Genomic DNA, 24,030 nt, shown 5'->3' on the forward strand with positions numbered 1-24,030 from the left:
CCTAGCACTAACTAAAACAAAACCTAGCACTAACTAAAACTAAACACCAACCTAAAACAAAACAGGAAAAAACAGAACAAAAAATAGGAAAAAACAGGAAAAAAACTAACCTTGCTCCGGCGAGGGCGGCCGGTGGGGCAGGGCGCCGCAGGGGCCGCGGGGAGGAGTCCTGAAGCGGGGCGGAGCAGCGCAGGGGAGGAGTCCGGCGACGGGGCGCGGCGAAGCGTCGCAAGGGAGGAGTCCGGCGACGGGGCGCGGCGGGGCGGCCGCCGCAGCCTGGCTCTTGTTGGGGCCTGGCTCCTGCCGCGGCGGGGCTGGACGGCGGCGGGGGCTGGGTCCTGGGGGCGGGGCGAGCCGGCGGCGACAGGAGGGGAGAGGCAGGCGCGCGGGAGGGAGAGAGAAAGAGAGAGAGAGAGAGAGAGAGAGAGAGAGAGAGAGAGAGAGAGAGAGAGAGAGAGAGAGAGAGAGAGAGAGAGAGAGAGAGAGAGGAGGGAGACAATGGCGCCGCCCGTTAAGTGGGCCTTCTTTGCCGTCTTCTAGCAGACGGCAAAGAGGGCGACCGTTGGGGCTGGCCCACGTCTCCTCTTTGTCGTCCGCTAGCGGACGGCAAAGGAGGAACATTGCCATCTGCTAGCAGTCGGCAAAGTAGTCACCTGTTTGCCGTCCGCTAGCAGACGGCAAAGAAGCTGACCTAGCCATGCCGTGCCCTGTGGGGCCCACCTGGCTCTTTGTCGTCTGCCTTTTAGCTCTTTGTCGTCAGCTGACTGACGGCAAAGAAGCAACTGACGGCAAATACCATTTTTGCCATCAGCACTTTCTTTGCCGTCTGTTTCCTCAAAGCGGACAGCAAAGAACCTCTTTGCCGTCAGCTCGCAGACGGCAAAATGCCAGATTCCAGTAGTGGATAGAAAAGCGCATAGTTATGACGATACCCAAAGCAATGATCATGTATATAGGCATCTGAAAGGATCGAGAAGAGGTGTCTAGAGGGGGGTGAATAGACTCTTAGTAAGAAAAGTGGCAGTTTTTAATTTCTTCAAGTTGAGGTGGAGTTTTAGCACATGTTTAAACATTCATAATACATTCAAGCAAGCATGACAAGAGTATGTGAGCGGCGGAAAGTAAAGCATGCAATGTGCAAGAATGTAAAGGGATGGGATTGGAGTGTGCAAACACAATTGGAGACACGGAGATTTTTGGCGTGGTTCCGATAGGTGGTGCTATCGTACATCCACGTTGGTGGAGACTTCAACCCACGAAGGATAACGGTTGCGCGAGTCCACGGAGGGCTCCACCCACGAAGGGTCCACGAAGAAGCAACCTTGTCTATCCCACCATGGCCATCGCCCACGAAGGACTTGCCTCACTAGGGTAGATCTTCACGAAGTAGGCGATCTCCTTGCCCGTACAAACTCCTTGGTTCAACTCCACAATCTTGACGGAGGCTCCCAAGTGACACCTAATCAATCTAGGAGACACCACTCTCCAAAAGGTAATAGACGGTGTGTTGATGATGAACTCCTTGCTCTTGTGCTTCAAATGATAGTCTCCCCAACACTCAACTCTCTCTCACAGATTTAGATTTGGTGGAAAGATGATTTGAGTGGAAAGCAAGTTGGAGAAGGCTAGAGATCCAGATTTATGTGGTTGGAATGGAATATCTTGACCTCAACACATGAGTAGGTGGTTCTCTCTCAGAAAATGTATGTTGGAAGTGTAGGCATGTTCTGATGGCTCTCCTCACGAATGAAGAGTGGGTGGAGGGGTATATATAGCCTCCACACAAAATCTAACCGTTACACACAAATCACCAAACTCAGTGGGACCGAATCAGAAAACTCGGTCAGACTGATTTAGTTCATAATGTGACCGTTAGGCATTTCGGTGGGACCGATATGATCAACTCGGTGGGACCGATGTGCTAGGGTTAGGGTAAAACCTCATCTCGGTTTGACCGATTACACAAACTCGGTGGGATCGATTTTGGTAATAAGCTAACCAGAGAGTTGGTCAAGCAAACTCGGTGAGACCGATTACAAATCTCGGTAAGACCGAAGTTATTGCAACAGGCAACAGATTTTGCAAGCCCATCTCGGTGAGACCGAAATCCCATCGGTGAGACCGAATTGACTAGGGTTTGTGGCGGTGGCTATGTCAAGAGAACTCGGTGGCGCCGGATAGAATGTTTCGGTGGGGCCGAGTTTGACTTTGGTATGGGACATATGTGGATATGAAAGTGTTTGAGGGTTTTGGAGCATCTCACTAAGCACTTTGAGCAAGCAAGCCATTAAGCAACACCACATCCCCTTTTAATAGTATTGGCTTTTCATATGGACTCAATGTGATCTTGGATCACTAAAAGTAAAATGTAGAGTCTTGAGCTTTTGAGCTTAAACCAATCCTTTGTCCTTAGCATCTTGAAGGGGTTCCACATCCTCTTGTCCATGCCACTCTATCTGTTGAACTTGTCTGAAATATACTAGATAAAAAAATTAGTCCAACAAGAGATATGTTGACATTAATTACCAAAACCACCCAGGGACCACTTGTGCTTTCAGCATCACGTCTGAGACAAGTAGACCGAGTCATGCCTACATCTACTACTATTACTACACACATCGACCACTATCCAGCATGCATCTAGTGTATTAAGTCAATAAGAACGGAGTAACGCCGTAAGCAAGATGACATGATGTAGAGGGATATATCCAATCAATATGAACAAACCCCATCTTTTTTATCCTCAATGGCAACAATACAAATACGTGTCATGTCCCTTTCTGGCACTGGGGTTGAGCACCGCAAGATTGAACCCATTACAAAGCACCCCTCCCATTGCAAGAAAAATCAATCTAGTTGATGAAACCAAATCAATAGATCGGAGAGAAATACAAAACTGTATAAATCATGCATAAAAGAGTTCAGAGAAGACTCAAATAATATTCATAGATAATCTGATCATAAACCACAATTCATCGGATCTCAACAAACGCACTGTAAAAGAAGATTACATCGAATAGATCTCCAAGAACATCGAGGAGAACATTGTATTGAAGATCAAAGAGAGAGAAGAAGCCATCTAGCTACTAGCTATGGACCCATAGGTTTGTGGTAAACTACTCGTACATCATCGGAAGGGCGGCAAGGTTGATGTAGAAGTCCTCCGTGATCGAATCCCCCTCCGGAAGAGTACCAGAAAAGGTCCCCAGATGGATCTCACGATGACAGAAACTTGCGGCGGCGGACAAGTATTTTTGGTGTGCCCTCTAGTCTTCGGGAAATATTTGAGTATTTATAGAAGAAGAATTAGGGTTAGAGGAGCCACAGGGGGGCCCACAAGCTTGGGGGCGCGCCCCCTGAGCTTGTCGCCACCTCGTGACCCTTCTAGCCTCCTCTCAAAGCTTCCAGGGTGTCTTGTGTCCAAGAAAAATCCTCAAAAAGTTTCGTTTCATTTGGACTCCGTTTGGTATTGATTTTCTGTAAAGACAAAAATAAGGGGGAAAATAGCAACTGACACTGGGCACTAGGTTAATAGGTTAGTCCCAAAAATTGATATAAAATAGCATAATAATGCATATAAAACATCCAAGATTGATAATATAATAGCATGGAACAACAAAAATTATAGATACATTGAAGACGTATCATGTTCCTGGTTGATCGTAGGGTGAATTTCTTTTGTTTTCTACTGCGTTTCCCAAACCCCTGGGTCAATTTAATTTGGTGCTCCTACTACCACAATTATGTTCCATATGCTACCACTTTATGCGGATCGTTTTCGTGGAGGGATATCTTTAAATTGGCTGAAAAATTCTGTCTCTTAGCCAAGCCAAAGGTCTATGATGGTAAATCTATTTTGTTCTAGACTGATAATTGGGATTTGGATAGATCTTCCAATGCTATTTATAAGAGATTCCCCGGACATTTCTCTTTTGTCATTGATGGGAAAAGATATATTCATGATGTTCATGGCTGATGGGCTACTATCCAACTTCCATCTTCCCGTGTTTTCGGAGGCTCATTCGGAGTCCTTAAACCTTCAACAACTCTTGGATTATGTCCATCTCATTCAAGGGACTAAGGATGTGTGGGAATGGACATTCAATAAGGGTGAGTACAGTCCCAATTCTTATTATACTTCTGTACATGCAAACATTGTGTTGGACCCAATCTTCCAATGGATTTGGAAATGTTCTCGCACACTCAAGATTAAAATGTTTGGATGGATTCTTTTGATGGAACGATTGAATACAAGGGATATGATGAGGAGAAGGCATTGGCATGTTGATGATGATACTTGTGTCCTCTGCCCTTTTCTGATTCATGAGGAAATTGTTCGTCTATTCTTCTTGTAATTTCTGTCAGAGGATATGGAACTATCTTCAGATCAATTGGGTGGCTAAACCTTCTATGACTACCTATGAGATGGTTTCTTGCTGCTGGGATCGACTTTGGCAAACCTTTTTTCACTTAGGTAGTATTCAGTGTTGCATGGAACATCTGGACTACCAGGAATATGCGAAAGTTTTCAGAAATGAGAGACCCCTGTTTAGGGCTTGGAGGAACAAGGTCGGCCCGGCGGTGCAACGTCGCGACCAAGTCGGCGTTGTGAATTAACCTGGACAAAAAAGTGCAAGCCGGAAATATATAATTCTTTGTAAAATGAATATGCTAGAGCGGAATAAATTAGATGGATAGCGCCTGGGTGATGAGGTCAGATCGACGAAGGGAAGAAACAGCTAGATCGACGCGTGGAGCGGCGACCGGCGAGGACGGTATGACGGGTGGCAACCAGATGGTCAATGCTCAAGACGATGCCTTGCTTGGTTAGATGGGGATGGATGTCGAAGACCTACTATGATTGTTTGAGCTTGTCAGATCTTTGATGTTGATTTAGTGTTGTTGTTGGTGCCTATTTCATCTTCTTCTGGGAGAAGTTGAACTTGTTGTGTGATTGTCTTGAGCTTTGTAACATCTTCTTCATAAATAAAATACAAGGGTGATTACTTTTCATGAAACAAATGCTCCCTCTGATCCATATTATTTGTTGCTCAGACATATGTATCTAGCACTGAAATACGTCTAATACATATGTTTGAGCGACTCGGAGAGAGGAGTTTTTAAAACAATGCTCTTTCATAAGATGCCAATCTCTCAAGCAAGTTGAAGTGTGGCATATCCCCGCAAAAGAAGAACAAAGACGATGACTTGCCTTTCACTTGTCAACTCGTATTTAACAAATCTATACTAGTACAGCAATGTGAGACTTTTTTTTTGTTGCTGTTGGGTAAAGCGATGCATCGATAGCTCAAGTGCTCAACCTTCAAGGTCCATAAGAAGTGAAAGTGGCGGCAGCAACTCTGGTCAAGCTAAGACCATCAGCTAAGCCATGCAAGACGTTATCCTCCTCTTGCTTTCCATGGCGGTCCACGTCGTCGTCAGCAGCCTGCTCCGGCGTGCACCGCCGTTCAAGGAAATGCAAACCCGCCTCGCCGCCGCCAAGTGGGCTCTGGTACGGGACTTCTCCGCTGCGTTGCGGCAGGACGTCGTCGTCACAGACCGTGTGACCGCGCACCACCTCCTCGTCCGCGGTGGCGCCGGGGGCGCGTTCTGCAACCGCCCGCCGACGAGCGCGGCCAGCTCCGTCCTCTCGCGGCAGCGTCACCACAACATAGGCTCGGCGCCCTACGGCCCGCTGTGGCGCGGCATCCGCCGCAACCTCGTCTCGGAGGTCTTCCACCCGTCGCGCCTCCGCGTCTACGCCCCCGCCCGCCGCCGGGCGCTCTGCGGCCTCGTCGCGGACCTCCGGGAACAGTGCACGTCGTCTAACGATGGGTTAGTCCTCGCGGCCGAGAGCATCCACGCTGCTTTGTTCGGCCTGAGCGCCGCCATGTGCTTTGGCGACGGCGTCGACCCGGGCCGGGTGCGCGCCATGGCCGACGGCATGGAGGACCTCATCAGGTCCCTCGTTGGGCTGCGTGTCTTTGCCGCACTGCCGGCGCTGACCGAGCTAATCTACCGCCAACGGTGGAACAAGCTGGTCACACTCAGGCGGCAGCAGGAGGAGATGTACCTCCCGCTCATCGATGCCCGGCGCGGCCTACTGCGCCGCCCATCCGGCGAAGCTCCAACGTATGTCGACACGCTCATAGACCTCCTCGTCGGAGACGACAACTCCGCCTCCGGTGCAAAGGCTCCCAAGCAAAGGCTAGCAGACGGCGAGTTCGTGGGGCTCTGCTCGGAGTTTCTTGGCGCCGGCACGGAGCCGGCGGCGGCGGCGCTGCAGTGGATCATGGCGAACTTGGTGAAGCATCTGGACGTGCAGGAGGCCGTCCGGAGCGAGATCGACGCCGTCGTCGGAGCGGACGCGGAGGAGGTCAGCGAGGAGGACCTTGGGAAGCTGGAGTACCTCAACGCTGTCCTCATGGAGGCGCTGCGCCTGCACCCCACGGTGCCGTCGGTGGCCAGGCAGGTGAGCAACTAACTGCTTTCCAATTCTAAATCCAAAACTGGTTAGTCAGTCGAGGTCACACCGTCACAGTACGTAATGTACTTAATATTCTCAATAATCCTGATATTCTCTTGCTGACAAGGTGATGCCCGACGACCACGTTTTTCTCGATGGTCGTCGCGTCGTGGCGGGGACGACGGTGCAGTTCCCCCTGGAGCGCCTGGCGCGGGACGAGACGGCGTGGGCCGAGCCGGACAAGTTTATGCCGGAGAGGTTCCTTGCCGGCGGCGGGGGCAGCGGCGTGAGCCTCGTGGCGGCGGCAGGAAGCGCCGGAGAGATCAAGATGATGCCGTTCGGGGCCGGCAGGAGGATGTGCCCTGGCATGGGTGTCGCGATGCTCCACCTTGGCTACTTCGTGGCCAACCTCGTGAGGGAGTTCGAGTGGACGGAGGCGGAAGGCGACCTGGCTGTCCACCTCGAGCCGCAGGTCGGGTTCTTAAACGTCATGAAACGGCCACTCCGTGCTCGGCTCGCGCTGCGGAATAAGGCGGGTTGAACTTCTTCGGACCCATAAACATCGGTGAAGAGAAGCACCGAGAAACCACTGTCTATCTTTTCTGGCTTCCATTATCCAAGTTTATTCATTGTCTGAATTGTTTGATCTAAAGTCTATATTGCCCGACTGTAATTGTAATTGTGTCCCATCATAAGCCTGCGGCACTAGGGGTCAGCCGTTGCTGAACTGTATTTATACTATTTCATAATCTGGGTAAAGTTGGTTAGCCAAGGAGTAGTTACTTTGCTTGCTACACGTCATCCGACTGATCTTTGACAAGGATCCGCCGGATCGCAACCCATTGGATATGTCTTCATGTAGCCCTCGGATGAGGATGCCACCATCACAACATGGATGATGTTCCCCGCAAAAAAAATATGGACGATGTTACGGTTGCTCATCGCAACACGGACGATGTTGCGGTTTCCCATTGAAACATGGACGGCATTGCGCTCGCGCATCACGACACGGATGGTTGTCCGGTCACCTATTGGAACATGGACGACGTGATGACCGCCTTTTCCAAACATGAACGGTGTATACATTTGCTCATTGCAACACAGTGGACATTGCAATCATACATTGCAACATCATCGATGCTGCGAGCACCTCGCCGTTGGCAACATCCACCCCTCCCTCCTAAGCAAATGTCATAAGGCGCCTCGCCGTCACTGATCCACGGCCCATTGTTGCAGCAACATACGCGTCCCATGGCACCGACAGTTGTCTCCTTTGCAGCACTAGCCATGGGGCCATGAAAAAGATGCATCCCTTCTTCTCATCCACTTCGGGAGCCACGTTGTTAGGCAATGGGCTAGGAAAGAGGCATTGCTGGCTCCGAAGGAAAGAAGAGGTCTCATCAAGGTGAGAGACACACAAAGAGGGGATGAGTTGCAACACCCCTAGTGTCGCCACCTCCCTCTCAGTATCGCCAGGTATCCTCGTTGCAGAGCTCATTCAACAGATATGTTGTGGACAAGAAATTGATGAGTTGTGGGGAGAAGGAACAGATGATAAAGTCATGCGATGTTTTTTTTTTTTGGGTTGTTGAGTATATTGATTATTAGGAAAGACGAGATAGATTAGGATTTTTTCTGACTTGTCTTGTACTCCAAATTAATTATTGCACTCCTATATATATGCCGACGAGACTCCAGCAATACAACGAACTATTCCACCAAATCCCTCTCTCCCTTTTAACATGGTATCAATTCCCGGGTTCTAAACCCTAGCCGCCGCCGCCGCTGCCGCACCCGCGCGCCGCCCCTGGGGCGGTCGGCCTCCATGACCGCCGCCGGGGGCCGCGTCGCCCGTACCTAGGGGTCGTCCGCCGGTTGTGTTGACCGGCTGCCCTAGAGAGTCTTTTCCCCGAGCCCTTGCTCCGGGGTTTTTCTCTCCCGCCGGTCATCTTGAGCGGCGGTTTCTTTTTGGTATTCCGATCTAATCTTGATCGGTTTGCGTCGCCCACCGCTGCCGTCGACCCCGTGCGCCTCTACTCCAACACCGGCGCGATCGGTCGGCTTCTTCACCGACCCGGCGGCCTCGCGCGTCGTCCGCGCGTCTTCCCGCCGGTCGCCCCGACCCGGCGGCCTCGCGTCATGCGGTGGCCCTTCACCGCCGCCGTTCGCGCGTCGGCCCGCCCGTCGATCTACGTCGGCCGTCACCGCCCTGCTTCGACCGGGACTCCTGCATCACCCCGACCCGGCGGTCTCGCGCCATGCGGCGGCCAATCATAGCCGCACTACCGCTCGCCATCGCCGGTTCATCTCGGACTCTGCCACCACCCCGCCTCCACCAAGCGGCGTCCCCCACCTCGCGGGCGATCGGATTGGTCACCCGCCCGCCGCCGCGACCCGCCTCAGCTACGCCGTGCGACCGACCAAGCCCATTGATTGTGCGCGCCTTCGCGGGCCCCGTGAAGATCGTCCCCGATTTCAACGCGCCTCTCCACCGATCGAGCATCGGGCTGCCGCTGCGTCGCCCCGTCAGGCCGCCGCGCCGCTGCCCCGTGGTTCTCACCGTGACTGCATCGACCCGCGTGCTGCCGCTGCGTCGCCCCTTTGGGCCGTAGTGCAACAGCCTGCGGTCTACCGCCGCCCCGAGTACGTCCGTTCCAGGCAGTCTCCGTGGCAGCACCGACCCTCGCGCTGTCGCTGCGTCGCCCCATCGGGCCGTAGCGAGCGTGGCACGCGGTCTCCACCACCGCCCGAGGTCGTCCCCGCGGCTGCACCGACTCGCGCGCCGCCGTTGCGTCGCCCCTTCGGGCCGCAACGCCATGGCCCGCGGTCCCCGCCGTCGTCCCGACCTGCCCGCCGCCACTGCGTCGCCCCTTCGGGCCGTAGCGTCGCGGCCCGCGGTCCACTGCCGTCACCGCGCGTCGACCTACCGTGGTATGCGCCGCGCCGTCTCCCTTGGCGCAGGAACACCACCGTCCGCGCCGGTCTTCGTCACGCTGTCAGGGTTCTTCGCCTACTTCGAGCACCGCCGCCGCGTTCCTAACCTAGTAGCCACTGTTGTCGTCAGGCTGCCGCCGCTACACCCATAGCCGCCGCCGTCGCCCGTCCACCTCCTTCGTCTTCGTCTAGCACTAGCCCATCGCCAGCGTCGCCGTCATCTACCCCGACCACTTCGTCTACTCCGACAACCGCGGGCGACATCGGCCCCGCGCCGATTGGCGCCGCAACCATCGTCGAGTCCTTCTTTGCTGGCTTCTCTAACTTCTTCGACATGGCGTACAGCTCGTGCAGGTCCCAGTCTACGCAGCCTGGTGCTGGCAACACCACCGCGTGCCTTCGTCCACGACGTGTCCCCGGGCCTGGCAAGCCTGGTGCGGCGCTTCGTCAACTTCGTCTTCGTCCGTCTACGCATGCCCGGTGCTGGCAACACCGACGCGTGCCTTCGTCTATGACGTGTCCCCGAGGTTGGCAACCCCGGCGCGACGTGTCGTCAACAACGTCTTCTTCCCGGCGCACCACTAGTTCGACACTTCTACGCCCATGACTAACTCGACGCCTCCTTGCGCCTGCGGCTCCACGGCAACTTCCTCGCACCGGCTACCCCGACTCGACATCGACCACGGCATTCTTTGCACGGCTACCTCGACCACGGCTACACCACCCTACGCTCTCGGCTACATCGACACCGGCACAAAGGGCTACCGCCTTGCTTGAGCAACCTCGTCGGTTTTCACTTCAGCCACGACTTCCGCGATGCGTCGACCGTTACGACTGCGGTGGGGTGTCCGTCGGCTTGCCTTCGGATTCTTCTCCAGTCTCACCGTCTGCGTCGCTACCGTTGTGACTGCGGGGGATGTTGAGTATATTGATTATTAGGAAAGACGAGATAGACTAGGATTTTTTCTGGCTTGTCTTGTACTCCAAGTTGATTATTGTACTCCTATATATACTAGATCGGTACCGCGCCTTGGCGCGAGGGTGCCGGTCCCAACGTTTGGGTCAAGCATATAATGATCAAGTTAGTAGGAAACATTGTTTAGCGCATGTATTCAACAGGACAACGAATTCTCTGGTTCAAGAAAAAGAAAAAAATATTCAGTTCTACCAAAAGCAAGACATCATCAAGTTCAATATGGTCGTGAGATTATAAAGCCGCATCGAGTCCAGTGCGTTCATGAGAACATAAAAGCTTATATTGGCATTAAGTTCAATACTAAGAGCATGAACATGAGAGAGCAAGTACTAAGAGTAGAAACATAATAAGAAAGGAAAATCCAAACACAATGACAGTAGAGACAGTAAAATTATAAGGTCATAGCTATTTGGTATACTAATAAGTGCGTCGCTACGGAACAACAATTGCATTAATTCAGATATAACTCAAAGTATGTTACTATTTCCAATGAGCATGCATACCATTTGAAGGTCAAATGTCAAAATATAATCATTTTAATTTTGCTTTTGAAGAGAACATCTAACATTAGTATTCGGAGTGCACACAAACACTGCCCCTTAGCACGAAAGGTACTGGAGAGGACATATAGAATCAATGGGTTGAAACTTAACTCCAATGCTTATTGCGAGGAATGATCTAATCTGCTTTAACATTTTGCCAAATGGATGGTAATTCAGGCAAAGTTTGCACTGGTTTACAAAATATTCTCTTCACAAAAAATGGTTAAAGCTAAAAAGGAACATATTTGCAAACACAAGCTGTAGCTGCTCATCACAAAAATATACTTTAATATAGGTACAAAAACAGTGGTGCACATCCCATTCAACATCGTGGCGACAGAATCCGTTCCGCTCTTGTTCCTCACTCCACCTTCTAAGCTCTAGCGACCTCACCGATCATCCATGTGTGTGCCTCCTTGCCATAACCCCATCCTTTAGTTGCCTTGTTGCTCTGAATCCGACATCTCATGCTAGCAAATACTCCCTCCTTCCCATAATACAAGAACGTGTTTTACACTACACTAGTGTAAAAAACGTTCTTATATTATGGGACGGAGGGAGTACATCACAACAAAGGACTGGATAAACAGAGTTTTTTTAATGTTACATAGCAGCTTATACTTCATTTGACAAAGATACAAATATATAAGATTTGTAAACCAGCAAATTGGAATCGAACACAAATTGCACATAACTGAAGGAGAAGGTACCAAAAACAACATTGTTGTCATATAATAGTTGCAAGCCTTCATTTTTACAGAGTAGATTGATTATTGACAGGTTTAATTTTGTTGACCAAAAAAATAAGTTAGTATAGAGTCTGGTATTGCACATCAATGGATCAAATGCTTTTTGTTATGTCTCATACGATGAACAGTTTGGAAAAAATGTAAGACTTGAAAGGTTTCTATTTAGTATTTACAACTACTATAATAATGCACTTCCTCCATCCCAAAATAAGTGTCTCAACTTTAGTACAAAGTCGAGACACTTATTTAGGGCATAGCTAAAAAGAATATACGTCTAGTTCTAATATTACTATTTTTATATAGCTAGCAGAATACCTTTGTGCTATGTGATTTAAAACAAAAGATATCAGATTATTTAAAAAAACATCTACATCACCTTCATGATGCTTCTTCAATATAAACAACACAAATCGTTTCAACTCGTAATGTAATGTGCTCTTCAAGGTGAAAAAAATATAATATGTACGTACTTGTTCCTTATATTGTAGCACTTGTTTGTTATTCTGAAAGAGTTGTTCATTCCCTTCCCAAAATACTTAGCGGACATCCGTGCATAATACACATGGTTGTCTTAAGAGAGTACTGAAGTTGGTTTTTGTTATCCTCCAAAAGATAGTGTATTGCACACTGTACTTACCTTCAGGGAGAAAATAAATGAATAGAGAAGCCATCTCCTCCAGCCTGGAGATCTTCTCAAGCACAACCTCACACTTCTCCTGCAAAACAAATTCATAGTTCAAACATCTAACTTCGTTATGCATGCAACTACTCGGTACAAAAATGATAATTGAGACTGAGAAGTCCGCTCCAATTTCAGTACCTTCAGGAACAACACTTCCACGTCCAGCTAGTTGCTGCCTCGGTTCACTCCATACAATGAGAAATGATAAACTTGTGTCATATCTACTGCAGATTAGAAATCAGATAATGCAAGAAAACATCCACATCAAGGAAACCATTAGTAAATCAAAATATAAACATATGTGCACATCTCATTTTTCTGAGTTATGATAATATCTCAGATTGATAGTCTTGTAAGAATAGCAGTTGCCATCAAGCATCAAGTAAACAATTTGTGAACAAGTATCAAAGAGCAAGATTAACATGTAGCAGACAAATTCAGCTGCATTACTTGATTTAACAACATTCCAAGGCATCAATACAATAGCAACTCTGTTTGACAGTACAAGCTTCAGTGAATAAACACAACAAAAGATCAATTTGCAAGCACCATACCGAATAATAAGGTCACCAGGAAAGTAACCGGTCCTGGTTCCCCGTGGTCTAGCGCTTAGGCCACTTCATAGCATAGACAAAGCAAGATATTGATTTGCATCACCTAAATAATAGTAGTAGAAAACAATCAATAAACACATATCCTTCTTATTATCAATCAAAAGTACTTGAAACTAAAATTACAGAAGAACATTTATCTCCTAAGAGCATGACCTAACCACATGCTGAATCAAATTGTCATAATTTTTGGAAGTTTCATCATTTCCCAAACTTGTTATTTCCTCCTCTCTGTCTCAAAACTATCATAAATCCATATCTTCGATCTAAAATGGTCTACTTTCTTCATAAAGCAATCAACCAAGACAAGTACTACCCTATAACTAAATATTAAGACATTTTTGTTGTTCAAATTGAACTACAAAAACTTCTAATATTTAGTTACTGAGGGAGTATCTTTTAAGGATGAGTATAGATAAGATATCAAAAGCTCTGTAGGAGAACAAACATGGGAATGTTTCGAGAATTAGCAAGACTAAACATCAAATATGGATTGTGTGCAACTTGTAGATCTTGTAAAGAGTATATAACATCCAAATGAAAAATCAAAATTACTACGTTGTACATCATGAACTGTTGAGAAAGAAAACAAATATGTGGTCTAAACAATCCAGAAGATTTCTCTGAGCCTACAAAATTTACTTTGTTGCAATACAAACGTAAAGAATGGCGCGATAAGTAAAAAAAACACAGTGGCACAAGTAATCTGTGAATAGGTGGTATTTAGATCGTTTAATAGATTCATTATGTGAGTATTCATACTAAATAAAAATCAATACCAGAACTAAATCATAGTAAATAGATCTGGAGTATTTTCTCTGAAAAGGGCATTCTATTGGACCATGAGACTCACAACAATAGAACTGCAGCTACAACTGATAACAGAGCAGCATTTTTATACACGGTCCGAAGAACAGTAAGATTCACTCACATGAACCCTAGATCGATACTACTGAATTACGGAATTTATAAGCGAACGACAGCTCATGTTTACCTTGTTCATTGGTGGCACCGCGGACTGGATTTTCCCCTTTCCTGTCATCGGCATGGTGGAGAAGAGTTCCCTCCATGCACTGATTGATATTGAGTCATCAGTTGCTTTCAAATCACAAAGAACTACATCAAACAAAGATGAATTTAGTTAAAGGATGCCTATCCGGCATACAATGAAATGTTGATTCGACAACGCGAAGAGCAATAAATATTGATCGGTGCAAGTTTGAAGAAAATAAATCCAAATCAAGTCATACTTGAATCTTAGCAAAGCAAATGGTCAAATAATATACGTATGAGTGGTAGAAGAACATCAATGGCCCATAGCAGATTCGCGAAACAAAAAACAGGATCCAGAACGTCCAAGGCAAGGCCTATAAAAAGAATATGCTACACACAAGAAGAAACCCAAGACATTTTTACAACAACCTGGCCAATCCTGCCAATAGTACATGAATTAAAGAAGGAAACAAGCTTAACCAGGAGGAGCATGACTGGCACAACCGCCGGCAGCAGAGGCGAAGCACAGATCGCTCGGAATCGTCCGTGGAAGGAAAAAACGAGTACGGCAAGTAACCTGCAGCGCAGAGCATGTGTCAAACATAAAGCTGCTATTACTACATGGTGCTACCTAATTTTCTGCCACACACCAATACGACTCAATCTAAAAAAGTAGAGCAAGACCAGGCCACAACACCAAATCCAGACAGGCAAGTTCAGGAAAATACAAGGCTGCAAAAATGCAAGCCTGGCCTAAAAGCAGAGAATAGGAGAAGAAAAGAGGTTGACCAGAAAAGGGCGAAGATGTAGCAAGATGGCACAAATCAAAGGATGAACCGGCCAGACCAACAAGCACCTGCAAATAGCAGACAAACCTGCAAGAAAAAAAGTCTGAATCATGGATAAACTGTAGGTAACCAGAATTCAGACAGGACAAAACAATCAAGGACCTACAGATCGACGAATGCAACAACAGAGCCAGCACATAAACGGCAAGAACGGCAGATTTGCGGGGAAACAAGATCTAAGATCAATCAAAATTGTGTTGCTTTGGTCGAGCACCAACGCGCCTCTGCAGCTCGAGCTCGGCGTGGTGATCGACGCAAAATTTTCTCTCGATCAACATCACAACTTACAGACCAACTATCAGAGCACAAGGAGAAGAAACATCCCTGACAACGTGGCTTATATTTATCCGCACCAGAACATGCTCGACACCAACAAAGGTCCAAAAGATACATATATGTTTAACAATCTTGCAGTACTTAGCAGTCATGAAAAGAAAGACAAGTCAATCTAAAGACCAGCTTTGCTTCTCCAGTTAATGCTATACACACAATGTAGAAGGAAAAAAATTAGGTGCTAAATAGATTTAAAACTAAAATAACCCACTAACACAAGAACTATAAATTTCAGATTCAATATAAAATCTCTCTAAACAGTTCAGAACATATATATGAGATGTTTTCAATCATTTAACGGCAAGGGCAGTGTACAGTCTACTACACCTATGTTCTGCTACTAAAGACAAGACATCTACCTGAGTGATCATAATACAAAAATTGGCATAAAAAATTACAAACACGTTCACTTTTTGTGCAATTCAATTTTCCTAAGTATTAGAAGACTGTGCTAATAGATAGAAAACTGCCCACTGTTCGACATTGTACCAAGACAGAGGGCATATGTAAGGACACTTCTAGTAAGTATTTGTCTCATGATATTTCCATATGTTCAAAAAACAAATTTAAAACAATTGACTTTGAATCAACAAATAGAATAAAGCAGATTGCTTATGTAAGGACAGAGGGTGTTCTTTATCTGTCTTACTATTCCAAGAAAAGATGTGGAGTTAGGATAAAGCAGAGTGAAGTACTGGACAAAGTTTCATCGTCTATATGCTTCTTCATTTGCACAACTGGATTAATAAAATGACCCAAAAGAACTCTTCATATGTCTGACCGGCCGCAAGGATAAGATGGGAAATCAAGCCTATAACCTGTATGTATTAGTTCTTAGCAGTACCACATAGTTCATCAGATTTATGACTAATCATCAACCCTCTACACCTTAGAACTTGGGAATTATCATTTGTAAAGGTGCTCTGCAGTATCTATTCCATTACCCCATCTTAGCACAGCTAAACAACCACACAAAGACACAAAGTAAAGAGGAAGCAAGATAAACTGTTTAGAAGAAAGCAGAGGACATACCACGCTGCGAAACGCCCGATGCCGAGACCAAGCTGCCCTCCAGCACAGCCAGAAAGCTTATTAAAAATAAGAAAATCAGCTCACCTGCATCATCAATAGAGGAAACAAACAAAAAAAAGTCATGTTCCATGTCAAACATTCGAAAGAAATAAACATCACTGGATACTTGGCTAGGTTATATAACCATAAATCAACATAATTGCAAGAACTCATTTTAATGTGCTTAGTGGTTTAGCTTCAGCAAACTAATGAAGATTATGACCCTTCATGAGAAGTATTGTACCATTGATGCACAATCAACCCTAGCCATCAGTATTCTCTCCGGATGCACGTCAGCGGGTTAAACAATTCAGATTTAGACTACAATCTGAACAATACATCAAGCACACAATTATGGGCAATATCCATTAAGAATCAAGCCAGGAGCTGTCACAAATATAATGATTGACCAAACAAAATAGATGAACACAAAGAGCACGTGCATATACAATAGTTGGTATTTTTCTGCTTATACATCCAGAAACAAATCAGCTTGTTGCCAGTACCCCAACTGGATGCTGCCATTTGCACCATGGTTCTGATATTAGTTAGGCAACTGAACTATGTTCTTTATGAACCCAGACTGGTTGACGGCAAATTAGAAAAGGCAGGGACAAGGATCTGCTATACCTGGGGGCATGCATAGGCAGTAGAGGTCGAGCTCCTCCCTGTGCGTGGTTCATGCCGGATCTCCTTGTCCACCATTGGCAGACGACACTGAGCTCACCCACCAAACACTAGGTGAGGGAAGGGAGGAAGAGGAGAGGCCGAAGAAGAAGGGATGGTGGCGGCGCGATGAGGAGAGGAAGGGTGGGGGCGCGAGTGCGGACGGAGCCAGCGGCTAGGTCTTCCACCACGACAACAGCTGCTAGGTCTTCCACCACGAGCCGGCCAAGGCGGCGGCCGTCTTCCACCACGAGCCGGCCAAGGCGGCGGCCGTCTTCCACCACGAGCCGGCCAAGGCGGCGGCCGGCTGGATGAAGGAGATGGCGGCGGCGGGGCAGGGAGGCGGGTGCGGGTTAGGGTTTGGGGGGAGGAGAGAGATGGAGCGGCTCGAGGTGCGGGAGGGAGCGGCGCGAGTGCGGGAGAGGAGGTCGTCGGCAAGGCTGTGGAGGAGGAGGTCGCCGGCGAGGGGCTGTAGAGAAGGAAGATTACGAGGAGATGGAGCAGATCAGAGACAAGGACGAGGAAGATGACGAGCGGCTCAACGAAGGCGGGGGGCCGTGGCGATGGAGATGGCGCACTCCGCCTGGATCTCCTCCTCCGCTCCGGCCATGGACGCGCCCTCTGCGGGGTCGGAGCAGGAGGTTGGAAGGGGAGGGGGCGGCAGCTCTCCCTCGCGTGAATAGGACGAGGGGAGGAAGCCGATTGGGGAGAAACCCTATGGGTGTTGCACTTTTATACAGCATAGTGAAATTACGAAAATGCCCTCAGCATGGCACGGGAATTACGCTCGGTGGCACGAGATCTTTACCGTGAGACGGTAACTATTCATTGCTACAGGAGCACCTCTTCGATCCAACGGGCGAGGGCGACCCAGGGCTCGATCCAACGGCCCAGATCCGATCAAGCCACCAGATCCGACGGCCAGGAATCCCAAATCGCTGAGGAGCCGGGAGGTTCACTGTCATCCTTATTTCTCGATGCCCACGAGGCTCAAGCAATACAACGAACTATTCCACCAAATCCCTCTCTCCCTTCTAACACGGGTAACGAGAAATGAGTATGGTCGGGCTGGGGCACTGGGCACGTGTCTAACCGAGCATTAGCCACGGACACGTGGCGAGCTAACGACGTGGCTGATTTCTAGAAAGAAATCAGGCTGGTGATTCTAAGGGTTCCGTTATTTTACAATCTTGAAAAAACTGGTTATCCAAAGAAGAAGTAGGCAAAAGGTGCTGGGAAAAGCTAGATTACCATAATCCATCTCGATGCCGAACGTATGCTATAAAGGAGATCTTTTGCTTGCTAGGTTATTACCTTTTAATTATGTAGATGTAGAAGAGGAAAACTTGGGAGAATTGATGTGTTGGTTGACTCATGGTGTATAATTACATGTACATTGAGGATAACAAACACCCCAGGGGAAATGATGTGGCTGTGTTCTCGTGGCCAAAATCACTGCTTGACCTTGCTAACGAAGTTTAACACAAACTAACCCTATTTTGCAAGTATTTGACGATCTGACCCTTCTCTAAAATGCCATGACTTCTCTAAAATGACAGGATGTGTTACACGGGAAATGTAGGGTCAATGGCATTTCCCACTGGCCCGCGACCTTATCCTTCCGCGAAGCATTTCCCACTGGCCCGCGACCTTATCCTTCCTCGCGGACCGTATGGCATGGCGCAGTAGGAAACATCGTAGACCTCGGGTTTTCCGTTCAAATCTTGTTTTTTCGACTGCATTTTTTAGTCCTAGGTCAAACCCTAGTTCATTCTCATCGAAATTCCGGCCATGTATCACGATTTGGTTTGATGTATAGATGCAAGTCTCTCCATTTGAGAGAGAAATGCATTGTATGTATAGATGCAAATCAATTTGACAGGGTAGTTATTTTTCGGAACTAGCTAGGGAAAAAAATAATGCATTGTATGTGTAGGTGGGATCCTAAACTCAAGGCGACGCCCAAGGGTTGAAGGAGAACGAAACAAAGAGTCTGCCATCAAAGGTGATCCTAAACTCAAGGTGATGCCCAAGGGTCGGATCCTAGTACTCTTGGCAGCTTTGGAAGGGGAGTAATGACCGGATCTTCTGACAGGATTACATGTTCTATAGGTGTAGTATTATTGATAGAAACAACAGCGCTCTTGGTTACCTTTTCTCTCCTGCTAATAGAAACGACAGCAGTCATGTCACAGTTTCAAAAAAAAAGGCAGTGGCAAGTACGCGGGGAGAGCAGCAGAAAATTTGAAGATGATATGTATCGTCCGAAGGCCCAGACTCAGCCGTGGCTGACTAGGTTATTTGAAAACGATCATCAGGGCCAAGAGCGATCAGCGCAAAAGACGAGGAACATGATTTAACATTGAGAATAGAACCCTACAGCATTTTGATTATCAGAAAGCTCTATATGTGAACTTCGAGAATAGGAAAAGCAACGCGGCTAAAAAAACATATAGAACACAGTTACATAACCTGAGATCTGAAAGCGACGACTTGCAACCCGGTTTCTCTGTAGGCTTTAGTCTGAGAGCCACCCATCTGTCATGCTCGGGCATGGCATGTTCTTCCCCGAGCATCTATATTCAGACATGTCAAATGTCCCTCGAGATCAAAATGCCAATTCCGCGAATTCTGTCAAACTCAACGTTATAGAACCTGCTGACCGATCAGGTCAAGCACACCCTTCTCTTTCTCACCTTTCATCTTGACAACATCATAATTGCCAAACCGAAGATAACATTTACCAAAAGAGTAACAAATACAGAAAATGGGCCAAAGCCGGTTATTGGGGATTCCTTTTTTCCTTTTTTTGAGAGTGGAGATTCCAATATATGACAACAATGACAATGCATGATTTCTGCAAGCAGTTTATGCGAGTGAAGCCACGAATACTAAATCGCCATTCGGTTAAAAAGCGCCATACCATGAATTATTCCATAAATTATCACAACAGATGATCCATAGATAATCACCACGCACACCAGATTCAATTACCAAACACTAATTAACCGCAGTACTTAACAAAGCACCAGCTGCTCCATGCAGCTTAGAACATCACATGGTGCTAACAGTAAGGGTTACATCATTACCTGCAAAAATCCACAGTATAGCGCAACAATTATTAGACAACATAAGCAGGTTTTGCACACCATAGTTAGCTAACAGTGTGATACCAAGACTACCTGCTTGGTTTTACATACCATAAGCAGAGTGGGCCCACAAGCCCTAGGCTATTCTTCTTCACCAAAAATGACGCGCATCTGCGCATAGAGGGCCTTTTCATAACATTCCCCTCCCAGGAGGAAACCCAAAGCAGCAGATGTAATAGTGAGCATTACCAACCACCCGTTCCTTTTCAGACCATTAATGATGCTCGCCCTATCAAAAGGATGTGCATAACGCATGAATGTTAGGATCGTCTCATTTGAGTACAAATCAAATAAGCTGTAGCGCCTCATAAATTATCATAACGGTCCATAGATAATCATCACAAACAATTACCAAACATTAATTGACCCACATGCAGTACTTAGAGCACCTGCTCCACACAGCTTAGAACAGCTATGTTACAAGTATCCTTCCGTCCAAAAAAACTTGTCCCAAGCTTGTTCCTCAAATGGATGTATCTAGCACTAACTTGGTACTAGATACATCCATTTGAGGGACAAGTTTTTCCGGACGGAGGGAGTAAGAGTTACATTATACTAGTACATGCCAAAAACCACAGTATAGCATGAAATAGAAACTAAGGTTTTGCACACCATAGTTAGCCAACAGTGTTTTCCTGCGATTACCTACTTGGTTTTACATACCCATAAACAGAATGCACTGTCACAACCCTAGTCTGGTAGGCTAGCTAACCTTGATTGCATCATGTTTAAATTCCATTTAAACCTGAAATGGGGATAGATCAAAATTCAACAAGATTTAAATTCATATATTTTCAATGAACCCAAAATGCCCATCATAAATGTTCATTTGAGGTTTGATCAATCCCCATTTCAGGTTTAAATGGAATTTAAACAGTTAGCTAGCCTAGTGCATTACCAGATTAGGGTTGTGACATGCACCCACAAGCCTTAGACTATTTAACTAAGCACTTCTTATCTTGGCAAATGCCTTACGGTATTTATCTATTTCACATTTCATACACACGACAAAACCAACAGCAACAGCTGCAATAGTGAGCAGTGGTTGAATCCTCTTTCTTTTTTGTTCAATTGATGTTCTCCCTATCAAAAGGATGTGCATAACACATGAATGTTAGGATAATTTCACTTGAGTACAAATCAAATAAGCTGTAGCGCCTTCAATTAATTACCTCTCAGCTTCAGCTTTAATTCTAGCCATCTCATCATCAATAATACTAGCTATGTTGCCATCTATCTCCACTCCCTCCTTTTTTAATTTTGCCAACAAATGATCAACCTCCTTCTTCCTAGCAACATCTGCTTTGGCTCCATTGCTGGATCCACCCTGGTAAGATTAATAATTAAATAATTGTAATTGATATAATGATACATGAATTAAAGCAGCTATTCATGCATGTTAGTGGCTGTTAACAAGAGAGTATGCATTGCATGGCTAGCAATAGTCCTTCTAGAATCCATACTATCAAACTTTCAAAAGTTTGACCACTAGTATGTCTAAAGCTATCAATACTGACTTTATGAAATTTATATTACTAGAGTGGTTGTAGGAAATGCTTTAACAACAGTACAGTAGAACATATACATTGATAAACTAGAAGCTACACAGTATACAGTAGTGGTCAAAGTTACATTTCAACAACAAAAAGTCACATATATCATGGAATTAACGGTTCATCCCTAAGGGAAAATAAAACGTAAGGATGGCATACTCTTCTTCCCTCCAAGTAAATCAAATGCCCATATATCATGGAATTAACGGTTCATCATATCCGCTATGTACTCAGTGTACAAATTGTTACTTTTTCAAGCAAGCAAAAGTAAAAAAAGTAAAAAATTAGCACATGAATCTAAGATAGGCCTCCTCTGCATTCCGGCACTTGTTGTGCACATTTCAGTGGGATTATTCACCATTATTGGGTCAAATTACAGAAACCCTCTCATAACAAGGGTCTGAACTAGGAAAGAAGCCAAAGCGCATCATATAATTTGATTTGTGAGCATAAAAGACAGTTTGATGGGGTTAATTTGGTGATAAACGTCAGAACAGGGCAGTCGGACAGCGAATTGCAGGCATAGTAGGTGGATCGATCGAACGGTGGTACCTGAGAGATGGGAGGCAGAGAGTCCGCCGGCGGCGACAGATCCTGTCGCGAAGTGCTGGAGGGAGAGCGCAGCGCCATGGCAACGGAATCCGGAGGAGGAGGCGGCGTCGGCTGAGCTCGGCTAGGGTTTGGGTGCGGTTGCTTGCTTCCTCGATCGATTCCGGGGCCTCGTCTTTGTGTTTTTTTTAGCATCAGTACAGAAACAAGCGCTCATATATACGCGCATACACTTACTCCTATGAAGGCACACACGTACACCCTACCCCTATGAGCACCTCCGAGAGACTGAGCCGGCATATCATCTTGAGATTTACGAAGGCACCATAGGCGCCTCGTCGTCGACGGGAACGTCTCCTCCCACTGAAAGCGCATCACCGGAAATCCTGAAATAAATCCAGGAATAATGCGAGCATCAGAATTTGAACCCTGATGGGTTGGGAATACCACTGTCCACCTAACCATCTCAACCACAGGTTGATTCGCGGCCTCGTCTTTGTTGTGACGAGCAGAAGCCGCTGCCTCTTTGTAATGGACTAACCATGGGCTGGCGGTCCGGCGTCTTTGTTCTGGACTAAACCGAGTGTTCTAAGGCCCACACCACAGCAGAAGCCCGAAATCCTCCTCCTCTCACGCACACTCACAAGTTGTGGAACCCCAAAAAAAACAAGTTGTGGCATTTTTTTATGACATGAAAGCTTACTTTATTAATCAAAGGACGGATATATCGTCTGCCAGCAGACTCAAAATGAAATCAGCGGGGCATCAATCCAACGAGATGGATTATTAGCATGTCCCCATCTAGCCAGCTCATGAGCTACATAATTTGACTCTCTAATACAATGCTCAATAGTAAACCTTCCGAAATCTACTAGATAACTACGACATTCGTCAAGAACTGGCGATGCCACCATAGAATAACCTTCATTGAATCTAAGTGCATCCACCACCGTGATATTATCCGATCTCACCACCAAGTTATTGCATCCCGTATCTCTTGTTAGCTTCAGTCCTTCAAGCAGAGCAGCCGCTTCTGTCGTGAACACATCAGCTACATGTTCTAATCTCGCCGTGGACGCCGACATGAAAGATCCCCGGTGATCACGGATGACAGCACCACAAGACCCAGCATAATCGCCCTCTGTGAATGAAGCATCGACATTAAGGACAAGTTGTCCTACTAGGAACGTCGGCCACCCGTTGATCTTGGGTGTAGATTTAGCTTGTGCTTCGCGCACATAATTAATCGCTAGGGCAACCACCGCCGGCGCTGTTCGTTCTGGAGACAATATTTCTTCCCCTCGCACGAACTGTCTTCTTTGCCACCATAAGAACCAACAAATTGTTGATATGAGCTCTGGTAGCTCGACCAATCCAGAATATTGTCGCCGATAAGAATCATCACATAAAATAAACTCCAAGACTGCTGAACCTGCTCGATCAGCCAACGAAGCAAAGTTAATATCTGTTGCGATTCCCAAAGCTTCCCAAACTGCTTGCGCCCTTGCACACTTAAACAGCATATGGGCCAAGTCCTCCGCACCATCTGTATAGTATGGGCATTGGGACAAGTTTCCAACATGCCGATTCATAAGAGTACCCCGGCATGGGATGGCATTGTGAAAGCATCTCCAGATATAAATTTTAACTTTCGCTGGCACTCTCAAACTCCACAACTTCTTCCAAACTGGATGGGGCACCATGGAGAAGCGGGCCAGACCGCTGTCATATGTATCATAATTCACTTCCCATTGCTTATAATAGGCAAAACGTACTGAAAAACGCCGCTCCTCATGAGATGCCATGCAACATAGTCCTCTGTCTCCACATGGAATAATGGGATTTGTAGTATGTGTTCAGCATCAATGTGCCAGAAATTCTCCCGGATTAACATCTCATCCCATTCTC

At 46.8% G+C, this 24,030-nt stretch overlaps 3 protein-coding genes across 9 annotated transcripts; 1 reads left to right on the forward strand and 2 right to left on the reverse strand.

The window, feature by feature from the left end:
* Positions 1 to 5,365: 5,365 nt before the first annotated feature.
* LOC109767764 (cytochrome P450 89A2-like) lies at positions 5,366 to 7,292 on the forward strand. The gene is made up of 2 exons (XM_020326487.3): positions 5,366 to 6,472; positions 6,594 to 7,292. The coding sequence occupies exons 1-2, from the start codon at positions 5,390 to 5,392 to the stop codon at positions 7,005 to 7,007; spliced, it is 1,497 nt and encodes a 498-aa protein (XP_020182076.1). The 5' UTR covers positions 5,366 to 5,389; the 3' UTR covers positions 7,008 to 7,292.
* Positions 7,293 to 11,022: 3,730 nt separating this feature from the next.
* Positions 11,023 to 17,560, reverse strand: LOC109767763 (uncharacterized). Of its 7 annotated transcripts, XM_073503080.1 has the most exons (9): positions 16,836 to 17,560; positions 16,167 to 16,250; positions 14,747 to 14,828; positions 14,434 to 14,534; positions 13,955 to 14,076; positions 12,904 to 13,006; positions 12,488 to 12,570; positions 12,305 to 12,383; positions 11,023 to 11,434 (listed from the first exon to the last, which is right to left on the reverse strand). In XM_073503080.1, exons 1-6 carry the CDS (start codon positions 16,843 to 16,845, stop codon positions 12,959 to 12,961), a joined length of 447 nt encoding a protein of 148 aa, XP_073359181.1. In that variant the 5' UTR covers positions 16,846 to 17,560; the 3' UTR covers positions 11,023 to 11,434; positions 12,305 to 12,383; positions 12,488 to 12,570; positions 12,904 to 12,958. The 7 variants fall into 7 exon arrangements, with proteins under 7 accessions (XP_073359181.1, XP_073359177.1, XP_073359178.1 ...); XM_073503076.1 differs by having other exon boundaries at positions 11,023 to 12,383; XM_073503077.1 differs by having other exon boundaries at positions 11,023 to 12,383; positions 12,488 to 12,573.
* Positions 17,561 to 19,773: 2,213 nt separating this feature from the next.
* On the reverse strand, positions 19,774 to 22,322 carry LOC109767762 (uncharacterized). Its single transcript, XM_020326485.4, has 4 exons — positions 22,126 to 22,322; positions 21,193 to 21,347; positions 20,072 to 20,249; positions 19,774 to 19,960 (listed from the first exon to the last, which is right to left on the reverse strand). Exons 1-3 carry the CDS (start codon positions 22,315 to 22,317, stop codon positions 20,102 to 20,104), a joined length of 495 nt encoding a protein of 164 aa, XP_020182074.3. The 5' UTR covers positions 22,318 to 22,322; the 3' UTR covers positions 19,774 to 19,960; positions 20,072 to 20,101.
* Between the last annotated feature and the right edge of the window lie 1,708 nt (positions 22,323 to 24,030).

This window comes from Aegilops tauschii, chromosome 7, assembly GCF_002575655.3.
Source record: "Aegilops tauschii subsp. strangulata cultivar AL8/78 chromosome 7, Aet v6.0, whole genome shotgun sequence".
Taxonomy (NCBI): domain Eukaryota; kingdom Viridiplantae; phylum Streptophyta; class Magnoliopsida; order Poales; family Poaceae; genus Aegilops; species Aegilops tauschii.